Genomic DNA, 26,614 nt, shown 5'->3' with positions numbered 1-26,614 from the left:
CATTTCAAAGCATGAGGTGTTCAGTGACACAGACAGATTCTTTGGTCCATCTGAAAGAAGACAGAGACAGATGGAAGATTGAAAGAAGAATTGAAACTAATGAAGTGTGACTGTAGATAGTTCACTCGGTCACCCCTTCACTGGGCATGACTGTAGATAGTTATCTCGGTCACCCCTTCAGCGGGCATAACTGTAGAGTTATCTCGGTCACCCCTTCAGGACTGTAGATAGTTACAGTGGGGAAAATCAGTCACTTGCAAAGAAATGTGTGATCTATAATTGTAATGGTAGGTGTATTTTAACAGAATATCAACAAAAAAATCCAGAAAACTGAATTTGATAACATTTATGACCAGGGACGGGCACAGGAGTGTGCTAAGGTTGCTTGGGCAACTGCCCGTTTGCCTTCTTCGACTGAAGTTGCCCCTCCGAAGGAAATATATATATATATATATATATATTAGCGATCAGATGACAGGGGCGCGGCAGCCGCGGTTAGTGACAGTTTAAAATGATATTGTGAAAATTTGCGATTACATGACGGGGGCGTGGCAGCGCCAGTGAAAAAAAATATTGTGCTGCCCCTTTTTTCCAGGGCAGAGCAACTGCCCTTCAAAATTCCTGTGCACGTCCCTGTTTATGACTTTATTTGCATTTGATGCAGAAAATAAGTATTTGAACTATATCTACAGTATATCTATATCTCAGGAGACTCCTCTTTGCAGATCCTCTCCAAATCCTTAAGGTTGTGTTTTCAATGGGAGGGAATGAGGGAATGAGGTTCAAGCCCAATATTCCACGTTACATGGCCCCATCCATAGTCCCCTCGATGCGGTGGAGTCGTCCTTTACCCTTGGCAGAGAAACAGCCCAAAGCATAATGTTTCCACCACCATGCTTGACGGTGGGGATGGTGTTCTTGGGGTCATATTCAGCATTCTTCCCCCTCCAAACGAGGCAAGTCAAGTTGATGCCAAAGAGCTTGATTTTGGTCTCATCTGAACACATCCGGTCTCCCAATCCTCCTTAGAATCATTAAAGTGTTCATTGGCAAACTTCAGATGGCCCTGTACATGTGCTTCCTTGAGCAGGGGGACCTTGCGAATGCTGCAGTACTTCAAAGAATTACTGCGTAGTGTGTTGCCAATGGTTTTCTTGGTGACTGTGGTCCCAGCTGCCTTGAGATCATTCACAAACTCCCCGTGTTGATCTGGGGTTATTCTGCACCTTTCGGATGATCCCCGATACCGCACTAAGGGATATCTTGCATGGAGCCCCAGACCTAGAGTAATTGACGGTTGTTTGGTGTTGCTTCCATTTATGAATAATCGCACCAATAGTTGTCTGCCTCTCACCAAGCTGCTTGCCAATGGTTTTGTAGCCCATTCCAGTCTTGTGCAGGTCTAGAATCTTATCTCTGACGTCCTTGGACAACTCTTTGGTCTTGCCCATGGTGGTGCGGTTTAAGGTGTGAAGTATGATTCTTTGGACAGATTTATTTTATACACGTCACCAGCTGCGATCAGGTTTACCTTGTTAGACCTAATGAGGACTAATCTGTGTGCTTCTTAGGCACATAACTGGTCATTGGGAGCCAGTATTCTTGCTGTTTGCTTGGGGGTTCAAATACTTATTTTCTGCATCAAATGCAAATAAAGTCATAAATGTTATAAAAAGCAGTTTTCTGGATTTTTTTGTTGATATTCTGTTTCTCACTGTTAAAATACACCTACCATTACAATTTTAGATCACACATTTCTTTGCAAGTGGCCAAACTTGTGAAATCGGCAGGGGTTCAAATACTTATTTTCCCCACTGTATATGTTCTTTTATGTCCCGATTGTGACAGACACAGTTTGGCCAGTCTGATGGCAAAGGGCTAACCGGGGATGACACTCTGTGATGCAGTAAAACTCTGGTGAAAATGCCAAATGTCTTTCTCCACTGCTGACCAGAAGAAAATCCACATAAAACAAAATGGTCAACAGACACTGGGTGAAAAACTCCTTGATTTACTATTGATACAGTGCATAAAAAAAACATTATCAGTTTCAGGAAATGTCAAACATTACGAAGCTAATATTTTCTTCGTCCGGAGCAAATAAATGTGTAGGGTGTTTCAGAGGTTGGGGAAGATCTCTGACAGCTTGTAAGTCTGTCGCTGCTCTGCGGGCTCTTCAGCATCCTCACAATCCTTCAGGTCCTCCTCCAGCTTTGGCAGAGTCTTCTCATACAGGAAATCAATGATGTCTGCCATCAGAGACAGAGGGAGGTTGAAGAAGGGGACAGACAGAGAGACAATGCGGCAGAGGAAGAAGAGCAAGACAGAAGAAAGGAGAAGGTGGACAAGCAGAGGAGAAGGGAAGAAGACAACAAATGTGAAGTTGTTGTTTTCGTGATGTAGTGCTTTTCTCAAACCCAAAGGTCACATTTACATACTCCACCAGAAAACAGACAACAGAGTTAGACATGATGAGAGAGATACATGAACCAGCAGGGGTCAGTACTCACCACAGAAAGACTTTCTGTGCCAGTCTGGTACATTGGTTACCTTCAGCTGGTGGAACGTTTTTTGTAGGTAGAAAGGTGGGGTGTTGCTTCATAGAAAAATCACAGGAAACTTTCACTCAAAATCCAACTAACACACAATCACTCAAATATCAGACTAACGCACAATTCACTTAATATCACACTAACCCATGATTCAGTCAATTATCAACCTAACACACAAATCACTCAAATATCACACTTACACAAGACTCACTCAAATAACAAACTAACAATTGACTCACTTAAATATCACACTAACACACGATTATTTAAATATCACACTAACACACGATTATTTCAATATCACACTGACACACGATTCACTCAAATATCCAATAACACACAACTCACTAAAATATCACACTTACACAAAATCACTTAAATATCACGCCAAAGTTGAAGAACGGACTGGAAGACGCAGTCATGATTTCTGGAGTTTATCTAATACACTATAATTTTTTTTAACAGCCAGGTCAAATAGTAGTTTCAATGCAAACGCATATTTAAGGCCAATAAGCCAACCCATATTGATTATGACCTTAGCAGGGCAAGAAGTAACCAGCATTCAAGAACAGAAGCATTGTACTTGTCAGTCTCCCATGTACTTGCTAACATGAGCCCCTTACCCAAAGAGATGAGTGAGGTCATCCCAGACGATGTCTGAAGATTCCTCCACAGCCATTTCATTGATCCTGGGCGGGGCACACAAAAACTGGGTTCACTTCAGAAATAAGTTGATCACAGGACACTCACACACAAGCAGATCTCTAACCGCACTGCCGTAACACTTTCTCTACCCCATACCCAATGCTAGCTATTATATACAATATACATTATTGCCACCACTAAAATGTTTCTCTGTCCCTACATCCCTTATCCCTGTAACAGTAACCCGACGAGCACAGTGTATACCCACTAAACTGGTCTTGCCTGTATCATGCATTTACCACCGGATGTCTGTATATATAGTATATACATTTACCAAATGCTGGCTGTGTACAACCCCTGTTGTTTCCCTTCCCCTTCTGCCCCTTCTGCCAAATCTACAGGTAACCAGAGTTACAGTTTGAAACGTACGCTTTGATCAGATGGATCTGCAGGTAACCAGAGTAACAGTCTGAAACATAAGCTTTGATCAGCTGGATCTACAGGTAACCAGAGTTACAGTTTGGAACGTACGTTTTGATCAGCTGAATCTTCCCCTCTATGTTCTTCCTCCCGTGGATCTTTCCACCAGTCTGCATTTTACCCCTCAGGTAAGCCGTCCTACACAACACAGGCAGGGAGAGCATCAACACGGGTTTCTCTCAGCTCACAAAGGCAAGGATACATACAGACACAGATACACACAGGTCAAAGCTGTGTCAGACAGAAGCAGGATCTGCATATGGTCTCTGTGTTGAAGGGAAACTGTTCCTTGCTAGTGTTGTCTATGTTCTCATGGATTATTCAGCCGGCCACAGAAAAACATGTTTTGTGTGCAACATGATGCGTCACATGAGCTTTCTCACCACTTGTGGCTGCAGTGTAGTGGGCTGCGAGTCTTGACCTGCTTGGCCACACGCACCCAGGCCAAGTTCTTATACAAGTCCATCTTCTGTATGACCACAGACCTGTCGCCGCCCACTCCTCCAGGCTCAGCCCTCTTCAGCAGCTGCTGGTGTACGCACGTCAGGAGGACCTTAAACTCTGCCTCTGACCATGGCCCATAAACCTCAGCTGAGGGACAAGAAGTGAAAAGGCATAAAACAAGACTGGGTCAGTATTCACAGACCTCATTCGTCTGCATTAGTTTTAATGTCTACCCACCTTGTGTCTATCAGTTTATGTACTGTCCGTCTAGCTGGCTGCCAATCACAAAATTAGCTTAAAGGTACAGTCCACAATTGTGTTTTATGGCTGTAATTCACTGTTTGCCATCTACAAATTTCCCTGTACAAACATCAGATTTCTTTTGAGAGCAAACACTGATAGGACAGCTAAAGGACCATGAGGAGTAATTAGCTGAAATTGAAAAAAAAGTGCATGGGATAAGAATCGCGGACTGAGCCTTTAACACTATGAATGTTCTGGTGTGCATCTGATCACTTACACATCGAGACAAAGCGACTCCGCACAGCTGAAACACTGCGGCCCATCTTGTCCGATATGGTCGTCCAGCTTGACTCATGCAGCGTATGCAGTTCCTTCAAGACCTTGTTTTCATCTTCTGTAAACCTGTGGATGAGGGGCAGTCATAACAATGAAGACACACCCCCAACCTGATGCTGCTCTCACACCAACTCGCACACAGACACGAACACATACACACACACACACACACACACACACACACACACACACACACACACACACACACACACACACACACACACACACACACAGAGTCATAACACCTATGGAACACCCCCAGCATGACGCTGCTGTTTCCTAACAACCAGACACACCCACTGAATCTCACTGTGCTGCCCACCTGGTAGGGACTTTAAGTCACTTTAAGTCCCCTGAGGCACGGGCACATTTCTTTATAAAGAGAACCGTAGTTGAGAAGCTTGTGTTTACCTCCCCTTGTAATTCTCCCTGTTGCACATTCTCCTGGCTCGGTTGAGTATATTATTCCAGGAACGAGGGATCCCAGCGCCTGTTCAGGCACAGGACACCATTTACTGCTGCACTGCAGGCCTGACTGTTGTTCACCTCTAACTTCCAGTCACTTGATACAATTTGACACATCTCAAAAAAAATGTATGTTGGCATGGCAGCATTGGGTACACTCACTGAACAAACTGGGCCTGCGTCACTAACTCACATGTCTCATACTCATACATGACATGACATCTGATATCGATACTCACATAAACACCAGAGGAACTTGTGCGTCCTCTTCAGCCTTCGGATGGTAACTGTCTCATCTGGGAATCGTGTGGGTCTGAAAAGCTTGAACTCGCTGTCGATCCCAGAAACGTCCAGGAAGTCCTTCACGTTCTGTTTCAATTGCTTGTTCTCCGCCGCGGTGAACCGCCCTGTTCGCAGAGGGATCCCTGTGGCATGGTGGGGGCGGAGGTAAACACTAAAACCCTGGATTGCATGACTGAATTTATCCCTCAAGTGGTCAGTGGTCCTTCAACTTCTCAAACACAGTCCACCAAAAAATCTAAGTGATGATGGAGGACATATGAACCCAGTCTGACATGTTTATCTCAGGATGTCATAACAAACCAGAATCATACAACTATGCACTGAGAGATCATCCTGGACAACATATACATAACACTGCTGCAGTCATCACATATTCCAAAATAAAATAAAACTTGCTTACTCACCTTGCTTCTTGTATACCCTGAAGCGGGGCAGGTCGTTCTTTATGGTGTTCTGCACCATGCCGACGTAGCAAAACGTGAAGTTGGGCAGGAACTCCAGGATCTCCTGTCGGATGGCACCGTCAACATCCAGCACAGGCGGTTCAGGCACATCATCTGGGCGAAGCCGTGCGTCTGTGGGAGGGTGTGTGTCTGCAGCAGGCTGTGTGTGTGTCTTTCTGACCTTCGCCTTGCGCTTCACTCGTTTCTGGGGGACTGGTTCACGGTTGGTTAGCACCGCTGCAAGTGCCGCCTCCGCTTCAGTGTTCTTTTCAGGACGGTCTAGCTCTTCAATTCTCCGTTTCTTCTTTTTCTTCACCTCTCTCTCCTGAGCAGCAGCATCTGTAGCCTCTTGGGTCACACTAACGTTCTCTGCGTCGTGATTTATTTTCTTTTTGTTTTGATCTTTTCTTGTGTCACACTGGCCCTCGACGTGTCCATTGTCATCTTTCTCACTCTTTGTTTTCTTCTTTTTGAGTTTATGTTTCTTGTGAGAGTCGACTCCCGTAATGGTTGTTTTGTGAGGATTGCCCGGCTCCGGCACCTCCTCTAAAAGTTGCTTCTTGTTCTTGCTCTTTTTATGAAAGACCTTCTCTGTCTCCGTTTTCGTCATGGTCACCTCAAGTAGTTTTCCCCCCTATAACAGCGTGAATAAAGATACATAGAAATTCACTTGTCTTCACTGAATCTTTGTGCCACTTAAAACTGATCTGCATTTTACTTCAGAATGAAAAGAGGAAGAGACATCTGAGAACGTATTTGCATACTGATAATATATATCTTAAATGAAAATGAAATAAGTTCAATTAATTAAATTACTATTTAGATGAAATGCTAACTTAAGGGTCCGAAACCACAACTGTATTTTCTCCTCCGACCATGAAATGCTTGTTCAATGACTGGGTATGTAATTTGAACGTAGCTAGCTAGCTAATGTTTAGGCTAACGTTAAACTAGTAAGGAATTTACAGACAGTATTTAGGCATTTGTTTTGCGCACACAATGTAAGCGACATAATACATTATGTAATCAAAACTAGCATAGCCAGTGTGTTATTTAGTATATAAAGCATTGTTGTTTACTTCCGACAACCCAAACATACCGATACAACTCAACCCATAGATATCTATATAAAGGCTAGATATCCTGCCTGCGTTTCTGGCCGACGGAGTCGAATGTCCGCACATTTCGGCCATTTTGAGGACGGTATAGCTCACTCCCCCTTAACATTGTGTTGGTAGTGGTACTTTTTAAATAACCAGAACTTGCTCAATTTTTAACCGATTTTCAAACGGGTTGGTTTGTTATAAACGTAAGATATTTCGTATGGCACTACATACTTATGAAGAATTATAAACATGGGTTTTCATATGAAAATAACATTGACAGGTCTCTGACAGGTCTCGTTTCAAGGGCGCGTTCAATAGAGCAGGCTGCACAAAATTATGGCATCTTCATTGGCAATAAAGTCAGCAATTTCCTGTCGAAATCATAATGTAAGATGTTTAACAAACCAACCCGATTGGAAATCATGTGCAACTTCAGTTTTATTATGTGCAACTTAAAGAAGTTATATTGAAAAGAAAGAACAATTGTGCCTCGCCAATTGATGTTAAATGACTGATACACAATAGCCGTGATACACAATTAAGCTGCCCATTTCAACATGTTCAAGCATCCAGAATTATTACCAAGGTAATGACGATTGTAAATCAAGTCATTTGTAAATCCGTCAACATTTCCGCGAGATAAGAGTGTAAACGATTGTGAAGATCACTGACGTTACCTAACGTACCACTGATCCCTCCCGGAAGCTATTCCGTCCTTAAAATGGCCTCCTGTGCGGACGTTCAAGAGACCGCCGTTGCACCCCCTTGCTCCAGATGACTGTGTGCTGAGCTCACTACTCTACTCCTTGTACACACATGATTGTACTGACCCTTGACCCTTCCCACCAACACCAACATCAAATTTGCTGACACCACTGTGATCGAACTCATCTCAGGAGACGCCGAATCATACAGAGATGAGGTACAGAAACTGGCCGCGTGGTGCTCAGACATAAATCTGTCACTGAACACCACATACACAAAATAACTAATTCTGGACTACAGGAGGCATGGTGCAGATCCATCTCCACATCAACGGGGACTGTGTGGAGAAGGTCCACACACCTTCAAGTTCCTAGGAGCCCACTCATCCCATGACCTCGCATGGTCTGTCAACACCTCAGCGATAGTTGAGAGGGCCCAGCAGCGATTACACTTCCCGAGAGTACTCTGGAAAAACAACCTAGAGTGTAATCTGATGGTGGCCTTCTACCGCACCACTCTCAAAAGTGTACTGACCTACTGCATGTCGGCGTGGTACTCCTGTTGCAGTGTTTTCCCCGATGGCCATCAGAACATTAAACACAGACATGCACTAAACGTGGAATTTCATTGTGCAAAATTAATACACTAATCTTTTTATTCGACTGCAAGTCTCTTATGGCATCTCGTCAATCAGTGTAAACAAAATGTTATTGTTTTTATTGTGACGCAGCTCAGGGAAGTACTTTTACTCTATACCACCACACTTTGTTGAACTCTTAATTTTTTTTTTAGCTATTTGTAGTTTTGTTTTTTTTGCTAGTTGTACTATTGTTGTCCCTCGTCGCACCAACAGTGTCCCACTACACTGTTTACAATTGCTTCAATTCAAGTCTGTTCCATACCAGCTTGACACTGAGATACGCTCCAAAATCTTCAGGGTTCTTCCTGCCCATGACACACTTTTCGATGTAAATCAGGCTGGTGGGTAATCACTGCAAACCGCAAGGTGGCATTCTACTAAGGTGCAAAATGTCTTAAATATAGGGCACTCTAATGCAATGTGTGTCCAGAACCGTTGACTCAACAATGTTCAAATTGTGTGATCTGATATTGTTTACATGTCTAATCTTTTTTTTATCTTTTCTTCGTAAATGTGTGAAGTTTTAAATATAAAATGCACAATTTAAGGTTGACGCAAATGCAATTTTGTTGTGTTTACCCAAAGACTATGAAGTTCTTGACTAGTCAGCAATTTAAGTTACAGTGACAGGCAACGTTAGCTACAGTTGTACGCTAGCCAGATGGATAACAAGGCAACGTTTAACCATCCTACAGGCTTTGTCGACAAGCATTTGCTGTTCCAAGCAACAGTCAAATCATTCACAGAAGTTAAAGAGTTACTAACTTACCGATCGCTATACCATTTACACTAATAACAGAAAACTTAAATTAACGCCCAACCAGATCGTATGGGCAAAATGGCCAAGATATAAATACCATAACGTTACCTGTAAATTCCACCAGTGGGTCCCGACAAAGTTTGAATAATGTCCGAGCTGCAGCGTTATCACTTCTCTACAGAAGCCACTATTTATGGTCCAGCAGTAGTTCTATTTCTTAACACACGAATCATATACTGGTATCTGTCAAGTACACCAAGATGTTGGTACATGCTTAACTGCGTGGAGTAGCACCGACATTTTCAATATGGCCGCTATTTTGTCAAAATAAAAGTGCCTTTTTCTGTAGGTTTGAATTTTGGGCATATCTAATATCAATACAAATAATTATTCGTTTCCGTTTCAGAAGATAGCCTTTGTGTGCTTATTCTTGAGCAAAAGGGTAACGAGCAAATAGACGAAATAAAAAAACATGGTACTCTTCTTCACCTGCATGCACGGCGGCAGGATTTTTTCGATACGGGTAGCTAAGAAAATAATTTATTTTCATGACGTCACTTACTTTATAAAGAGGTTCTTGTTTTTTTTCTCAATAAAATCAGCTATGATACACAGCACGAGAATGTAATACAAGCGGCAATGGCGGAAATGTTTCACGTGCGTGCAAAGGTGACATTCATACAGCGACCATGCGCCTGCCCATAGCAAGACAATACATCCAAAATGCAACAAGTATTTATTCCATATGCTGCGCATAATAAATGAAAACAAACAACTATGCATTGACAATATTGTCTCGGATCACAACATCATAACTTACATTACATTAATAGTAAAACTCATAACATAGGCTACAAAGTGCAGCCGCAACGAGAAGTGCGAACAGCTTGTTTGAATGATTAAAAAAAAAAAAAAAACTCACCAGAGTTGTTTTACAGTAGGACGATGCGTCTATTGCTGTGGTTAAGTGCAAATTAGTCCATGATCTTTTGGATCTTTTGGACATCCAGAATGGCACGGCTCCCGGGCAAAATCTTATTACGCTCTGAAGACTCTAGTTAAACAAAGACATATCGACAATCGACTGGAATTTCAGCGACAAACTTTTTTTTGGTAGGTTAGCAGGACTCGTTCTTTTTTATGAGCTAAAGATTGTGTAGATGCCAGACAGTGGAACGGGTTGAAACGAAAACAGTGTTCACCTTACGGCCTACTCCCCCCTCTTGTCCCAGTTGTCCCCTCTCTCTCTCACACACACACAGCACAGGGTAAACGGGAAACAGGCGCAGTACAAACACGCAAGCGTGGATTGTATTGGAACAGAATGCATACGTATGAACCTTTACAGTTTTTCTCAGTCGCTTTGGTACATTTCTCAAATCATCCTCGACATTTGCAAAACAGTGCTTAAATGCTAGAGGGGCTTAACTGGGGCTACACATTTTTTTGCCGGGGCTATAGCACCCCTTAGCCCCGGTGTAGCGCCGTCGCTGTTCACCTGAGTGTCTAAAATTACTGTTAAAAAAGGTTTTGCTTAGTGAACTACTCCTTATTGTATTAATTAAGCATACCGGTATGTCCGTTGACGGGGTGCGGTTGGACTTTGATCAATGATGTCATATTATTTCCGAAGTCTTTTTTGAAATATCAGAATAATAAGGGGCACTTTTTAAATATCATTATTTTGAGATCCAGCGATTGTCATAAAATAACCGGGGCTTTAGCCCCAGAGACCCATGCCTACAGTGGAATGGAACATTTCAAAGGAAAATCAAGAACTGAATTTTGTGACATTCTCATAGTATCAAGAAGGGAATGAAAGAACTGAGATTAATCTGAAATACTTCCTCCGTAGAAGAAATAAATATCCAAATTTGTCTAAACTTTGCTTTTTATTGTAACGTTTCTACCTGCAGGAAGGCACATTTGGGTCAGGTGTAACGTCATAATGTGCATTGCCACGTCATTTGACTGGCATTGCTACGTCACGCTCAGTAGCTATAAAATGGGATGGTCAAACTTGATTGTCAGTTTTTGCAACAAGACAATTAAGTGGCTTATTATTTACACATACTGGAACAAGAAAACACAGACTACATACGGCAGTGAAACAAGGTGAGTTTCCTTTAGGTAGATCAAACATGGTCTGAATGGGACCATCATACCTCTATCAGAGTATAATGAATGGTAAACTGTTATTGGTTACCAAGGGTCTTACATTAAAGTGTTCTCAGAGATTCTAGTCAGCCATTTTCCAGATCATGTCACAGCCAATTCTTTAGTCTTCGCTGAGGGTGAACATTATATTTGATGTACTTACAATGTTTTGCTTTTCAATGTTTAGATGGACTATTTTACTGCAAGCTTTCACACTCAGTTGACTGAGCCTATGAGAAAGGAGTTAGGAAGTGTCCTCGCAGACCAGGATGAAGTGGCGAAAATTGCCTTGAACATACTGCTCTCTGATATCGAGGCTTTGGAGGGAGATAGGAGGTTGGAGCAACAGCAGTGGCAGATGGAGAAAGAGAAATTGAAGTTAGAGATAGAAGCTGCTCACAAGGAGGGGCAGATAAAATGTCAGGCTGCCGATGAAGGAATGGCAGAAAGGATCAAGAAAGAAACCATCAAGGCTTTGGAGGGAGATAGGAGGTTGGAGCAACAGCAGTGGCAGATGGAGAAGGAGAAATTGAAGTTGGAGATAGAAGCTGCTCGCAAGGAGGAGCAAATAAAATGTCAGGCTGCCGTTGAAGGAATGGCTGAAAGGATCAAGAAAGAAACCATGGAGAGGCTGGAAGAGAGGGAGCAAATGGAGGCTGAACACAAGAGCCTCATTGCACAGATGAAAAGGGATGAAGAAGAGAAAGACACATCCAGCAAGAAGGTGACAGAGGCTTTAATGAAGGAGGTGGAAACTCTGGTGGCCTCCAGTGATCAGCAGCTTAAAGCAATGGAGGAACATTACGAGAGTGCCACATCTGACTTGAATCTAATGCTGAGGGTGAAACATGAGAGAATCTTATCTCTTGAAAAGGAAAGGGATGAATTTAAAGTGAGCGTGCTGCAGGCCTCAAAGATCTTGCAAATGAGGTCCAAGCAAATGGAAGACCTTGTCTTGTCTGAAGCCTTGAACACTGCTGTTATCAAACAGAGGCTGATGTCAGAATTGAGGACTCAGGCTGAGACATGGATGTTTGGAAATGTAATTCATTCTTCTTTTTTACATGAAATTAATTCATCTCCTTTACCGTGAAATTATATTGTTTGAGTACAGCACTGCCTTGACAGGGCTTAACTTCATCTTTGGATTCCTTTGTCTCTTTTCATTCCTCAGGCTTCAGAAAATTCCAAAGATGGCGATATGAAGAGCATGCCAAACGTTTTCCTGAAGTGGAGGATTCGTGATGAATGGAGGAATCTCCAGGGGAATCAGGCCTTCTTCAATGCTGATCTTCAGGTACTATACATGTTTGTTCCTTTTAAAACTGCCTTTTCTTATCTGCTATGCTTTAAAGTCTTCAAAATGTAACTGTGTTTCTGTCTCAACATTACTTTGTTTTCAGAATTGCTGCTTTAGCAAAGACATTGAGACATTGATACTGTCAATGAATGCAGCTCAGGATAAAATTAACCAGAAGTATAAGAAAACGATTGACAAGATCAGAAATGAGGCCAAGGAGAAGGAGGCCAAACTAGTTCAGGCTAAATTAAAAGAGACATCAAAGCTGGAGAAAAAGAAAAGAGAGAGAATGGAAAAGGTTCAACAGGCTGAGCAGAAGGAAGAGAAGAAAAGGCAAATTCAATTGAAAAAGCAGAGAGAGCAAATGCAAATAAAGGAAAAGAAAGAGCAGGAAAAGGCAGAAGCAAAAGGACAGCGCGAGGCAAAACGGGCAGAAACAGAGAGCAGAGGTCAGAATGAATCCCAGACCGGCAGGAGGAGATTCTTCAGGGCATACTTCTAGGTCAACTTAAGGTCAACCGCTGGCGAGAGCAAGGAGGAACACTTTGCCCCAAACCCTCACCTAAATAATCAAAACAGAACACTAGAGAAGAGGGAGTCTGCCCCCAGCCCTGTATCAATTTAGACATAAAATGCCATATCATCGATAGATAGACCCCTAGTGCTGCTCAAGCACCTGCCCTTTTGCCCGGGATGAAAAAAGTGCCCTTTCCGCTGGAGCCCAATTTTTTCTTCAGTAATCAATATTTCAGAATCAAAATGACTCTCTCTGTCATCAATTCTTCCTAAATGTGTTTCGATATCTGACCGGGCATTTTTTTGAGTAATTGTGAAAATTTCGCCCCGACATTCTCCGCAGCGCTCACAAGCCCCCGCCGCGCCCCTCCTCCTCCTAGTGCTCCTGCAGTGTTGAGCATGGTGTTGGAGTTGAGCGCCAGGCCAAACGGCTGCATCTTACTTCTTCTCTGACCCGCAGCATCAGACAAATCCATAAGGACAGGGAACTGCAGCAAGCAGCTCAGCTTTTATCTTGGATCAGGCCGACTAGTAAAACAAATGTGTTTTTTATATATTTACTTATAATTATTATTATTTTCAATTTTATTAATAGTTTTGGCGATGGGTGCCCTTTTTTTTGGTTTGGGCACCTGCCCCCCAAAATGTCTGTGCACGTGCCTATCTTACTATAAGTATTATCTCACTATAACCGAGCCTGCCCTCGTGTTTGATCCTAGATTTAAATCTCTTTATCCTTATGCCCTCTCTCCCCCCTCTCTCTCCTGCCCTCACTTAACTACCTCTGGGGCTCTGGTATGAGCTTTGGCCCCCTTCATCCCTACCAGGATCATAGAACCTCCTGATCTGGAAATAAAGATGCTTTTAAGTACATTTCTGATTCAGGTGCTCTTTTTTGTACGTTGAGAAGTCTGAGAGGGGTGTGAATGCATTATTGAAACTGAGATAAGATTGTGGGTTGTTGTGACTTGTCACTTGTGACAGCAGTAATCATTGTGAAGGCATGTCACACATACCTATCCACCATAAATCTTCTATAGGTCAACCTGCATACATTGAGTGAGCAAAACGGTCAAATCGGTGCATATCAAGATTTAAGTGTCCAAGGCAGGCCGCTGCCACGCCTGTCCCCTGGACGCACATTTTGCCTTTATCATTTTAAACTCTCACTAACCGTCGCCGTCATGTCCCTGTCCCCTGGACACTTACAGGCATACATGAAGTTCTGCAGCCGTAATACTATTTAAAAATATATGTTTCCTTCGGAGGAGCAACACATACATGATCAAAACTGTTACTCTGTGACACTCGTTTTCAGTATCAGCATTATTTTTGTGAAGAGCTCAATTTGATTAAGTGTATCCTCTAGAAATTGAGGTTACAAACAAGGTGTCCAGCTCTTCTGGACCCAGAGGTAGAGTGTGTAAATGGTAGGTGAGAGAAAGGTAAACACAGTAAAACAGATAATCACATGAAAACAGATGCCCTCTGTAATGTCTGAAACTACACAGTCAGACACCATAACAACAATGTTGGAAACAGGAACCTATTGATGAAAAAAGGTTTTTATTTCAAAATTTTGTGCATGACAAAGGATGTTTTGACCACTGACACCTGCACTCAAAATGTTTCAAGCAAAGAGAGTTTGAGGTACACAATTGAGTTTAGAATGAAAAATAATTGAACCCCTATTAGAACTGTACCACTGGGGTACATTGAGGTTTCATGAGTTTAACACACAGCTGTGCATTAGGTTGAATTACTGTGTAAAACAAGAATGAGTTCAGTTGATTCACTGCTAAGCTGGAAGCTTTTACACATCAGGAGCGGGCTGAAATACCACGAGGGAGGTATCACCAAGGGAGCACCTTCAAAAAATGTTTTTAGAAGGTTTTCAAGTGCAAAAATTGATCCATGTAATACTGGTCAGGGGGTTGAATAATTTTTTTACGCAGACATCTTTCATGTGAAAAAAAACCCAATCCTTTCTGATTAGGTTTAATATATATGATATATTTTTAGACTGACTGCAAATCACCATGTCTTCAGGATTAAGGGGGTTGATGAGTTCAGATGTACATCCCAGGTCATTCATCCTGCATGATGTGACACATTCAAAATGACCAATCATCAGTTAGAAAAAATTGCAAATTCAAGATATGTACAGCTACTGTGGTCCTGCCCTGTACGTGTTTGCGTGCCTGGTGTCAGTAGCATGTCTCATATAGTGCAAGGCACACATTTACACACAGCTCAGGTTTCTACCTGCTCAGTGAGACACACTCTAAACCCCATTCCCAACCCAGAAAACAGCATCAGTGTAACCTGTTCCGGAATTTGATATAAGTCAAATGAAAGCAAACCCCTGGTGTTAGCATTCACTAACACTTCTCTGTTAAAGTGGCCAGGAAGGAGGCTCACCTGGTAGCTTCCATTCCACCTGCTCATAATGGTTTTGACTTTGACACCACACAGGAGTCTGCACGTATCTCAGACATTCTATCCTGCTATGCTCATCAAGCTAATGCATTGATTTGAAAAATCGAATAACCAGAGGCTCTGCCTGAATGAGCAGAAATTGCGTAGATCTTGTATAATTAGGCAGTATATGAGGAATAATGCTCCTCACACAGAAATCAAATGAAGGCTAAACTCGCTTGCCAGAAAAAAAGGATATCCTCACACATTAACCAAGCAGAATAAAGCTTCTATGCAAAGATATGACCTATAAATTCTCAACTGAAATGCCCAACATCCCAATTTTGGGGTGTGTGTGTGTGTGTGCACGTGTGTGTGTGTGTGTGTGTGTGTGTGTGTGTGTGCAAGTGAAGATGCATGTCTTCAAGTAACTAGTCCTAGTTGATTGGCTCATAGCCCTGTGGATGCTGGCCTTTCTTGAAGATGCAGGCCCCTGCCCCCCCAAAGAGGATGAGGGCCAGGGGAGTCCCCAGCCCCACGGCCATGATGCTCAACACCAGTGGAGAGAAAGAGTCTAGCGGGGGAGGACCCAACCCCACCAACATAGACCTGAGGGAGAGATGGAGGAAGAGGGGAGACAGAGATGGGGAGAGAGAGAGATGACAAAAAGATGCTTAAAACATGTGAAAACATAATAAGTTCTAATTTAAATAGTATGGCTAATGAAAGTGACACTATGGCAGAGGTGGTGTAGACACACACACTCTGAATTCAACCTCTGCATTTGACCCATCCAGGGAAGTTACACACAGTGACACAGCACCCAGTGACACACACACAGTGGACTAGTCATCATACACCGGGCTGAAATAAGACTGTCTCCTCTGCCAATGCCTGAATTTTCGTCCATGGAATGCCTGGCCTTCAAATGCAAACCTCCACACTCCATGACAGTGCTTCTAATATACCGTCCTCCAAAACCTAACCCAGCTTTTCTACCTGAGATAAGTGATCTGCTAACCTCACTCTGCACTGTGTCAACTAACATTGTCATTGTTGGTGATTTAAATATTCATGTTGACAACCCCTCCTGTCAGTTTGCAGCAGATTTTCTGAGTTTGCTTGAGTGTCTTGGCCTGCAGCAGCATGTTGAGATTCCTACTCACACCAAGGGGCACACTCTGGACCTGGTTATCACTGACTCTGCTCCCATCAGTAACCTACAGGTGTATGATATTGGTGTGTCCGACCACAAGGTGGTCTCAATGGCCTTGACTTTTAAGCTGCCTACTATTAGACCTAAGCGTCAAATGTCTTTCCGGAACTGGAAAAGCATTGACTCAGCCACCATGACCATGGATCTCCAGCTCATCACCTGCCCACCCTCTGCATCAGTGGATGAATTAGTAGAGCTCTATAATACATCCTTGAGCTGTGTTTTTGATCTCCATGCCCCTGTCAAGACACGTGAGGTCAATTTCTCACGCTCTGCTCCTTGGTTCACACATGAGCTGCGGAAAATAAAAACAGCTGGGCGTGTCCTGGAACGACGCTACAGACACTCTGGGCTGACTGTGCATAAACTGGCCTTCCGTGAACATCAAAGGGCCTACTCCAACTCACTTAAAGATGCTCGCTCACAGTTCTATTCCAACTTAATTAATAAAAACCCTGGCAACTCTTAACAGCTTTTTACCACCATAAATCATCTCCTGAAGCCACAACCATCCTCTTCAACTGAGGCTACAGAGGAGCAATGCAACAGCTTCATTGACTTTTTCAGATCCAAGGTCAACAACATTCGCTCTCAGATGTCAAGCTCCCCAGCTCTGCTTCCCTATAACACCAACACCTCATCTGCGAGTGTGCTGTCTCCTCTACATCTCGCTGAGGTTGGGTAGAGCCATGTTGAAGAAATCCTCAGAAAAATGAGATTGTGTACCTGTACCCTGGAGCCCATTCCCACTGCTCTGCTCAAGTCACACATCCCCACTCTCAGTCCTTTCATCACCAAAGTCGTTAACCTTTCCCTTCAGTCTGGCTGTGTCCCACCTGCTCTCAAGGTTGCTGTCATCCGCCCCCTTCTTAAGAAGCCCACCCTGGACCCGGAGGTTCTAGCCAACTACAGGCCTATCTCAAACCTTGCCTTCCTGTCCAAGGTGTTAGAGAAGGTAGTTACTTCTCAACTTAAGGACCACCTCAAACACAACAACTTGTTTGAAAAATTTCAATCAGGATTTCGTTCAGCCCACAGAACTGAAACAGCTTTGCTCAGGGTGACAAATGACCTGCTGATGACAGCCGATGCAGGATCACCCTCACTCCTCATCCTCCTGGACCTGACTGCTGCATTTGACACAGTGGACCACACTATCCTGCTAGAGCGCCTCCACACCACCATTGGACTATCAGACTCTGCACTCAAGTGGTTTCAGTCCTACCTTTCTGGCAGAACTGAATATGTCTCACTGGGAAGTTGCAAGTCCAGACAGCTCCCTGTCTCCTGTGGTGTTCCGCAAGGGTTGGTCCTCGGCCCCATCCTCTTCATTATGTACATGCTCCCCCTCGGACGCGTCATCAGCAGACATGGGATGTCTTTCCACTGTTATGCTGATGACACACAGCTTTATATCAAAACTGCCCCAAGCCCCACTGCAGCCATGTCATCTCTCAACGCCTGTCTTGGGGAGATAAAGGCATGGATGAGCAACAACTTTCTCCAGCTTAATAGTAGCAAAACTGAAGCCCTTCTTGTTGGTACCCCACACAGGTTCAGTCATCCTCCTTGACTCACCTCACCTTCGACAGCCAGGTCATCCCCCTCTCCTCCACAGTCACTAATCTCGGAGTTAGGTTTGACTCTCACCTGAACTTTAATGATCATATAAAACACCTGTGCAAAACCTCTTTTTATCATCTAAGAAACATCTCCAAACTCCGCCCCACTTTAACCCTATCAGATGCAGAGAAGCTTGTCCACGCCTTTATCTCCTCAAGACTGGACTATTGTAATTCACTCTTCTATGGGATCACTGGCAAGAACATCCAGAAGCTGCAATACATCCAAAACAGCGCTGCCAGGATTCTGATGAAGGTCCGGAAATATGAGCACACAACACCAATATTACACTCACTACACTGGCTCCCTGTCTCTTTCCGGATAGACTACAAAGTCCTTATAATGACCCATACATGCATTAATGGACATGCACCTCCCTACCTGCAAGAATTAATTAATCCCCAAACCTCCACCTGCACCCTCAGGTCTTCAAACAGCTCGCTCCTCCGCGTCCCCAAAACCAAGCGTCGCACCATGGGCGACCGGGCCTTTTGCCCGGCAGCGCCACATCTATGGAACAGCCTCCCTGACCACCTAAGGGCAACGCAGACGCTGGATTCCTTTAAAGCTGGACTTAAGACTTTTTTATTCAGGAAGGCATTTCTGGCCTTGTGTTGAATCTTTTCTGTTATGCTTATGTTAATATTTAAATTTTATTGTATTATTATAGTTATTTTCTAATATGTAGGCACTCTGAGATTCCTTTGAATGAAAAGTGCGTTAAAAATAAAATGAATTATTATTATTATTATAAGTGAAGTTACACTAACCCGGAGCTGCCTTTGGCGGCGCCCGTGGAGCAGTGGTTAGGTGCCTTGCTCAAGGGCACTTCAGCCGTGGATGTGGGCATGGGAGAGCAGTGGTCTACCACTTCCCCCACCCACATTTTTCCTACTGGTCGGGGATCGAACCGGCCACCCTACGGTTTCCAGCCTGAAAATCTAACCAGTAGGCCACGGCTGCCCGCAGTAAAAGTAATTGACAGTAAAAGAGAGATAAAGCGGTATCCAAGGGGACTCCGGTGTGTGACCCACCAGCTGAGGTAGTTGGTGACGTTGTAAAAGGGGTCTCCAGCGATGCTGAAAGTGATGTTAAGTGCAGAGGTCTGCTGCCCATCTCTGAAGAACGCTCGGACCCACCCGGAGGGCGGCAACTGAGAGACAGGGACAGGGTTGGAGTGTGGCAGGGAGTGGCATCCTCAAATTTGGGGTGCGCTGTCCGATAGGCCACCGGCTTCCACTGGGTGTACCCCAGAACTGTGGAGGAGGCGTTGCTGAGAGACGAGACCCACTGAGACACCTGAGATACAAGGAACATGGCCGAGCATTAGTGACACATTCCTTTTATAGCACTTCAAGCTCTTGTCTGGAAAAGGAAGGCCACCACTAGAGCTAAACTTGAGGTACTTCCCTCCGGAGGTCCATCAGGACAAAAACCTCACGCCACAAAACCAGCTTCTTCCCAGCTGCAGTTGGCCTTATCAACAAGGCCCGGGACCCCCACCTGACAAGGACTCCTCTCCCGCCCCCCCACCTCAAGTCTGTGCTACTCTAACACTCACCACACTGCACATTGTACATCCACATTGCACTACTGCTTTGTATTTTGCACCCCACTTTCACTTTTCACTTTACTTCCTTATATACTTTGTTTATATATTGTATTGTATATATTGTGTTTTTTTGTTCTTATGTGTAGTACTTATTGCGTTTCTATGTTATGTGTAGTACTTATTGTGTTTGTTTGTATATTTAATGTTTACTGTATGCACCAACTCACCAGATCCAATTCCAGGTAGGTGTAAACCTACTTGGCAATAAACACAATTCTGATTCTGATTCTGAAATCAGTATCCTTCATCATCTTAACATATAAAACCCAGGGCAGGCCAGGACATTTCAAACTTAATTTGAATATTATGATTTTATTTACATTAGCATATGAATGTTGCCATACAGATTGTCTTGATGTCTTGATGTTGTAGCCTAATTTAGATGGATTGTGTAATGGAGCCCTGTTGACTAGCTCGCAAACTACACAAACTGTGATTTACAGGCAGCGCATATGAACGGTATATAGTGACAGAATCCAAATCCTGACAGATTTTCAGCAAACCTAATGTTGGAATGGTCAGAGTTAGCACTGCATTGACAGTCTGGAGTGAGGTCTGACCTTGAATATGGAGGGTGTGTATTCATCATCAATAGACCTGAGCACATCCACCTGGCCCCGCTGCGCCGCACTGCTCACAGCCTGGAGCTCCAGAGCGAAGCGAGACTGGTTTGACCTTGGGGTCACATTATCCAGCCATATACGCAGCTGGGAGGAGTTGGCATTGTGTAGGAGGCCTGGCCACACACTGCCTCGTCCTGCAGACCCAAATGCAGAGAACTGTGGAGACAGCAGATGTAGAGTAATGACTAATAGTATCTTGACCATGACATAAATAAACCCAAGTTCTCAAGTCCACAAGAAGAAAGCTAAAGCAGATATGGAAAATGTGTTATAAAGAGACATAACACAGTTTTCCATTCATCCTCCATTTTCTATCCATCCTCCACCTTGCGTCTTTTCTTTTTCTGAAAAGCTTTCTTAGAATAAACAGCGCTCACTATCTTAACTGCTGGTTACCATAATTTATTTCCTTTTACTGGTCAGTGTCTGCTTTAGCTTTTTTCTTTCTTTGCAAGTTAGAGCCCGTTTACACTGTTTTAAAGGCACCCAATGCAACTTTCGAGGCTTAAAAATAAACATTCAATTTCTAGTCTTTTTTACACGTAGTAAGTTTCAATAACTCCATACCATTACATACCGACATTCAAGCAGCAAAGATGAGACGTCGTTGTGTGGTGAGAACTGATAGAAAATCGATAACAACAACAATCGCCGCCATTTTCCTTATTTTTGTAACCTACAATAAATAAAGCAGGCTTCCAGTCAATGGAAAAATGGCTTCTCCCCACCGGCGATTGTTGTTGTTTACGATTTTCTATCAGTTCTCACCACACAACGACGTCTCATCTTTGCTCCTTGAATGTCGATATGTAATGGTATGGAGTTATTGAAACTTACTACGTGTAAAAAAGACTAGAAATTGAACGTTTATTTTTCATTGAATGTTTACATAAAGTTGCACTGGGTGCCTTTAAAGGAAATACCTGGGTTCATCTTCAGTTACTTGCCAGATTCTTGCATGGAATAGCCATGGGTTTTCTAATGATAATTCAGGTTTAGCCAACAAAATGTATTAGTACACAGGAATGATGGTTACAGAAATTGGGCTTTTGTAGATATTGCAGGAAAAATAAGCAGTTTCACGCTATGCCAATTATTTATAACATTAACAATGTCTATTCTATTCTTGTGATCAAATTAGGTTATTTAAATAGAATATAATTGAAAAAAATATTTCTCAAGTGACTTGAAGCAACTTTCTTCAAATGCAAATTCTAAAAATTCCTATGAGTTAATTGATGGAAGAGGGGCATCATAACACAATCTAGTAGCACTTACAGCCAGGCAGAGGGAGCCATTCCCGAAACTGTTGGAGCTGTTCCGGCCACAAAGTGTGACTGAGTGGTTGGTGAGGTTGATGGTTGCATTGAGATCGTCCCAACTGAAGTCCTGCAGCTCGTACGGTGGAAAGAAGCTGGATGGGCCGAGGTGTTCAGGGTCTGCAGTATCATTCACGTCATCATATTCCCACAACTGTATGAGAGAAGACAACCATATACATTGCCAAGGTTTACATTCAGTGCTCAATCTAATGTGACGCACATGTCACTCCCACAAGTGCATATCACAAAGGACTAAATTGCAGACAGCTACACATTTAGATATTTATACTATGTCAATGATGTTAAGTAAGGAATAATGTATACGAACAGGACTCATAAATGCATAATTGCAGCTCGTCAAACATTTAAGCATATGTCCGTTGACGGGTTGCGGTTGTACTTTAATCAACGATGTCATATTATTTCCGAAGTCTTTATTGAATTATCAGAATAATAAGGGGCACTTTTTAAATATCATTATTTTGAGATCCGGGGCTAGTCATAAAATAACCGGGGCTTTAGCCCCAGAGACCCAGGCCTCCCGTGGAATGGAATATTTCAAAGGAGAATCAAGAACTGAATTTTGTGACATTTTCTCACAGTGTCAAGAAGAGAATGAAAGAACTGAGATTAATCTGAAATACTTCCTCCGTAGAAGAAATAAATATCCAAATTTGTATAAACTTTTTATTGTAAACGTTTCTACCTGCAGGAAGGCACATTTGGGTCAGGTGTAACGTCATAATGTGCATTGATTTAGACGTCATTTGACTGGCATTGCGTCACGCTCAGTAGCTATAAAATGGGATGGTCAAACTTGATTGTCAGTTTTTGCAACAAGACAATTAAGTGGCTTATTATTTACACATACTGGAACAAGAAAACAGAGACTACATAGGCTACGGCAGTGAAACAAGGTGAGTTTCCTTTAGGTAGATCAAACATGTTCTGAATGGAAAAGATATGGGACCATCATACCTATCAGAGTATAATGAATGGTAAACTGTTATTGGTTACCAAGGGTCTTACATTAAAGTGTTCTCAGAGATTCTAGTCAGCCATTTTCCAGATCATGTCACAGCCAATTCTTTAGTCTTCGCTGAGGGAGAACATTATATTTGATGTACTTACAATGTTTTGCTTTTCAATGTTTAGATGGACGAGTTTAGTGCAAGCTTTAACACTCAGTTGACTGAGCCTATGAGAAAGGAGTTAGGAAGTGTCCTCGCAGACCAGGATGAAGTGGCAAAAATTGCCTTGAACATACTGCTATCTGATATCGAGGCTATGGAGGGAGATAGGAGGTTGGAGCAACAGCAGTGGCAGATGGAGAAAGAGAAATTGAAGTTGGAGATAGAAGCTGCTCGCAAGGAGGAGCAAATAAAATGTCAGGGGGCCGTTGAAGGAATGGCAGAAAGGATCAAGAAAGAAACCATCGAGGCTTTGGAGGGAGATAGGAGGTTGGAGCAACAGCATTGGCAGATGGAGAAAGAGAAATTGAAGTTGGAGATAGAAGCTGCTCGCAAGGAGGAGCAAATAAAATGTCAGGCTGCCGTTGAAGGAATGGCTGAAAGGATCAAGAAAGAAACCATGGAGAGGCTGGAAGAGAGGGAGCAAATGGAGGCTGAACACAAGAGCCTCATTGCACAGATGAAAAGGGATGAAGAAGAGAAAGACACATCCAGCAAGAAGGTGACAGTGGCTTTAATGAAGGAGGTGGAAACTCTGGTGGCCTCCAGGGACCAGGAGCTTAAAGCAATGAAGGAACATTACGAGGGTGCCACATCTGACTTGAATCTAATGCTGAGGGTGAAACATGAGATAATCTTATCTCTTGAAAAGGAAAGGGATGAATTTGAAGTGAGCGTGCAGCAGGCCTCAAAGATCTTGCAAATGAGGTCCAAGCAAATGGAAGACCTTGTCTTGTCTGAAGCCTTGAACACAGCTGTCATCAAACAGAGGCTGATGTCAGAATTGAGGACTCAGGCTGAGACATGGATGTTTGGGAATGTAATTCATTCTTCTTTTTTACATGAAATTAATTAATCTCCTTTACCGTGAAATTCTATTGTTTGAGTACAGCACTGCCTTGACAGGGCTTAACTTCATCTTTGAATTCCTTTGTCTCTTTTCATTCCTCAGGCTTCAGAAAATTCCACAGATGGCCATATGAAGAGCATGCCAAATGTTTTCCTGAAGTGGAGGATTCGTAATGAATGGAGGAAACTACAGGGGAATCAGGCCTTCTTCAATGCTGATCTTAAGGTAGTATACATGTTTGTTCCTTTTAAAACTGCCTTTTCTTATCTGCTATGCTTCAAAGTCTTCAAAATGTAACTGTGTTTCTGTCTCAACATTACTTTGTTTTCAGAATTGCTGCCTTAGCAAAGACATTGAGACATTGATACTGTCAATGAATGCAGCTCAGGATAAAATTAACCTGAAGTATAAGAAAACGATTGACAAGATCAGAAATGAGGCCAAGGAGAAGGAGGCCAAACTAGTTCAGGCTGAATTAAAAGAGACATCAAAGCTGGAGAAAAAAAAAAGAGAGAGAATGGAAAAGATTCAACAGGCTGAGCTGAAGGAAGAGAAGAAAAGGCAAATTCAATTGAAAAAGCAGAGAGAGCAAATGCAAATAAAGGAAAAGAAAGAGCAGGAAAAGGCAGAAGCAAAAGAACAGCGCGAGGCAAAACGGGCAGAAACAGAGAGCAGAGGTCAGAATGAATCCCAGACCGGCAGGAGGAGATTCTTCAGGGCATGCTTCTAGGTCAACTTAAGGTCAACCGCTGGCGAGAGCAAGGAGGAACACTTTGCCCCAAACCCTCACCTAAATAATCAAAACAGAACACTAGAGAAGAGGGAGTCTGCCCCCAGCCCTGTATCAATTTAGACATAAAATGCCGTATCATCAGGCACGTGCACAGATAGACCCCTAGTGCTGCTCAAGCACCTGCCCTTTTGCCCGGGATGAAAAAAGTGCCCTTTCCGCTGGAGCCCAATTTTTTCTTCAGTAATCAATATTTCAGAATCAAAATGACTCTCTCTGTCATCAATTCTTCCAAAATGTGCTTTGATATCTGACCGGGCATTTTTTTGAGTAATTGTGAAAATTTCGCCCCGACATTCTCCGCAGCGCTCACAAGCCCCCACCGCGCCCCTCCTCCTCCTAGTGCTCCTGCAGTGTTGAGCATGGTGTTGGAGTTGAGCGCCAGGCCAAACGGCTGCATCCTACTTCTTCTCTGACCCGCAGCATCAGACAAATCTATAAGGACAGGGAACTGCAGCAAGCAGCTCAGCTTTTATCTTGGATCAGGCCGACTAGTAAAACAAATGTGTTTTTTATATATTTACCTATAATTATTATTATTTTCAATTTTATTAATAGTTTTGGCGATGGGTGCCCTTTTTTTTGGTTTGAGCACCTGCCCCCCAAAATGTCTGTGCACGTGCCTATCTTACTATAAGTATTATCTCACTATAACCGAGCCTGCCCTCGTGTTTGATCCTAGATTTAAATCTCTTCATCCTTATGCCCTCTCTCTCCTACCCTCACTTAACTACCTCTGGGGCTCTGGTATGAGCTTTGGCCCCCTTCATCCCTACAAGGATCATAGAACCTCTGAGCTGGAAATAAAGATGCTATGAAGTACATTTCTGATTCAGGTGCTCTTTTTTGTACGTTGAGAAGTCTGAGAGGGGTGTGAATGCATTATTGAAACTGAGATAAGATTGTGGGTTGTTGTGACTTGTCACTTGTTGTGACATCAGTAATCATTGTGAAGGCATGTCACACATATCTATCCACCATACATCTTCTATAGGTCAGCCTGCATACATTGAGTGAGCAAAGCGGTCAAATCAGTGCATATCAAGATTTAAGTGTCCAAGGCAGGCCGCTGCCACGCCTGTCCCCTGGACGCACATTTTACCTTTATCATTTTAAACTTTCACTAACCGTCGCCGTCATGTCCCTGTCCCCTGGACGCTTACAGGCATACATGAAGTTCTGCAGCCGTAATACTATTTAAAAATATATGTTTCCTTCGGAGGGGCAACACATACATGATCAAAACTGTTACTCTGTGACACTCGTTTTCAGTATCAGCATTATTTTTGTGAAGAGCTCAATTTGATTAAGCGTATCCTCTACAAATTGAGGTTACAAACAAGGTGTCCAGCTCTTCTGGACCCAGAGGTAGAGTGTGTAAATGGTAGGTGAGAGAAAGGTAAACACAGTAAAACAGATAATCACATGAAAAACAGATGCCCTCTGTAATGTCTGAAACTACACAGTCAAAATTATTCAAGCAAAGAAAGTTTGAGGAACACAATTGAGTTTAGAATGAAAAATAATTTAACCCCTATTAGAACTGTACCACTGAGGTACATTGAGGTTTCATGAGTTTAACACACAGCTGTGCATTAGGTTGAATTGCTGTGTAAAACAAGAATGAGTTCAGCTGATTCACTGCTAAGCTGGAAGCTTTTACACATCAGGAGTGGGCTGAAATACCACCAGGGAGGTATCACCAAGGGAGCACCTTCCACAAATGTTTCTGGAAGGTTTTCAAGTGCAAAAATTGATCCATGTAATACTGGTCAGGGGGTTGAATCATTTTTTTACACAGACATCTTTCATGTGAAAAAAAAAACAATCCTTTCTGATTAGGTTTAATATATATGATATATTTTTATATTTTTA

At 42.9% G+C, this 26,614-nt stretch overlaps 2 protein-coding genes across 2 annotated transcripts; both read right to left on the bottom strand.

Moving 5' to 3' along the window:
- Positions 1 to 2,096: 2,096 nt before the first annotated feature.
- On the bottom strand, positions 2,097 to 6,571 carry LOC308381396 (transcription termination factor 1-like; the record flags this gene model as incomplete). The annotated part of the gene is given in 10 exon segments (XM_080858957.1): positions 2,097 to 2,249; positions 2,511 to 2,596; positions 3,176 to 3,241; positions 3,729 to 3,815; positions 4,061 to 4,268; positions 4,642 to 4,766; positions 5,112 to 5,190; positions 5,405 to 5,590; positions 5,873 to 6,541; positions 6,544 to 6,571. Coding segments are annotated over 10 exon segments (1,665 nt in total). The 3' UTR covers positions 2,097 to 2,118.
- A 9,379-nt stretch (positions 6,572 to 15,950) lies between these two features.
- On the bottom strand, positions 15,951 to 22,327 carry LOC308381563 (glycosylated lysosomal membrane protein-like; the record flags this gene model as incomplete). Its single annotated transcript, XM_080859158.1, is given in 6 exon segments — positions 15,951 to 16,122; positions 19,387 to 19,534; positions 19,537 to 19,651; positions 20,525 to 20,743; positions 21,866 to 22,060; positions 22,310 to 22,327. Coding segments are annotated over 6 exon segments (867 nt in total).
- Positions 22,328 to 26,614: the final 4,287 nt, after the last annotated feature.

Source organism: Sprattus sprattus (assembly GCF_963457725.1).
Source record: "Sprattus sprattus genome assembly, chromosome: 20".
Taxonomy (NCBI): Eukaryota; Metazoa; Chordata; class Actinopteri; order Clupeiformes; family Clupeidae; genus Sprattus; species Sprattus sprattus.
Note: the sequence above shows the minus strand (reverse complement) of the source record. Positions and strands in the feature narration are given on the sequence as shown.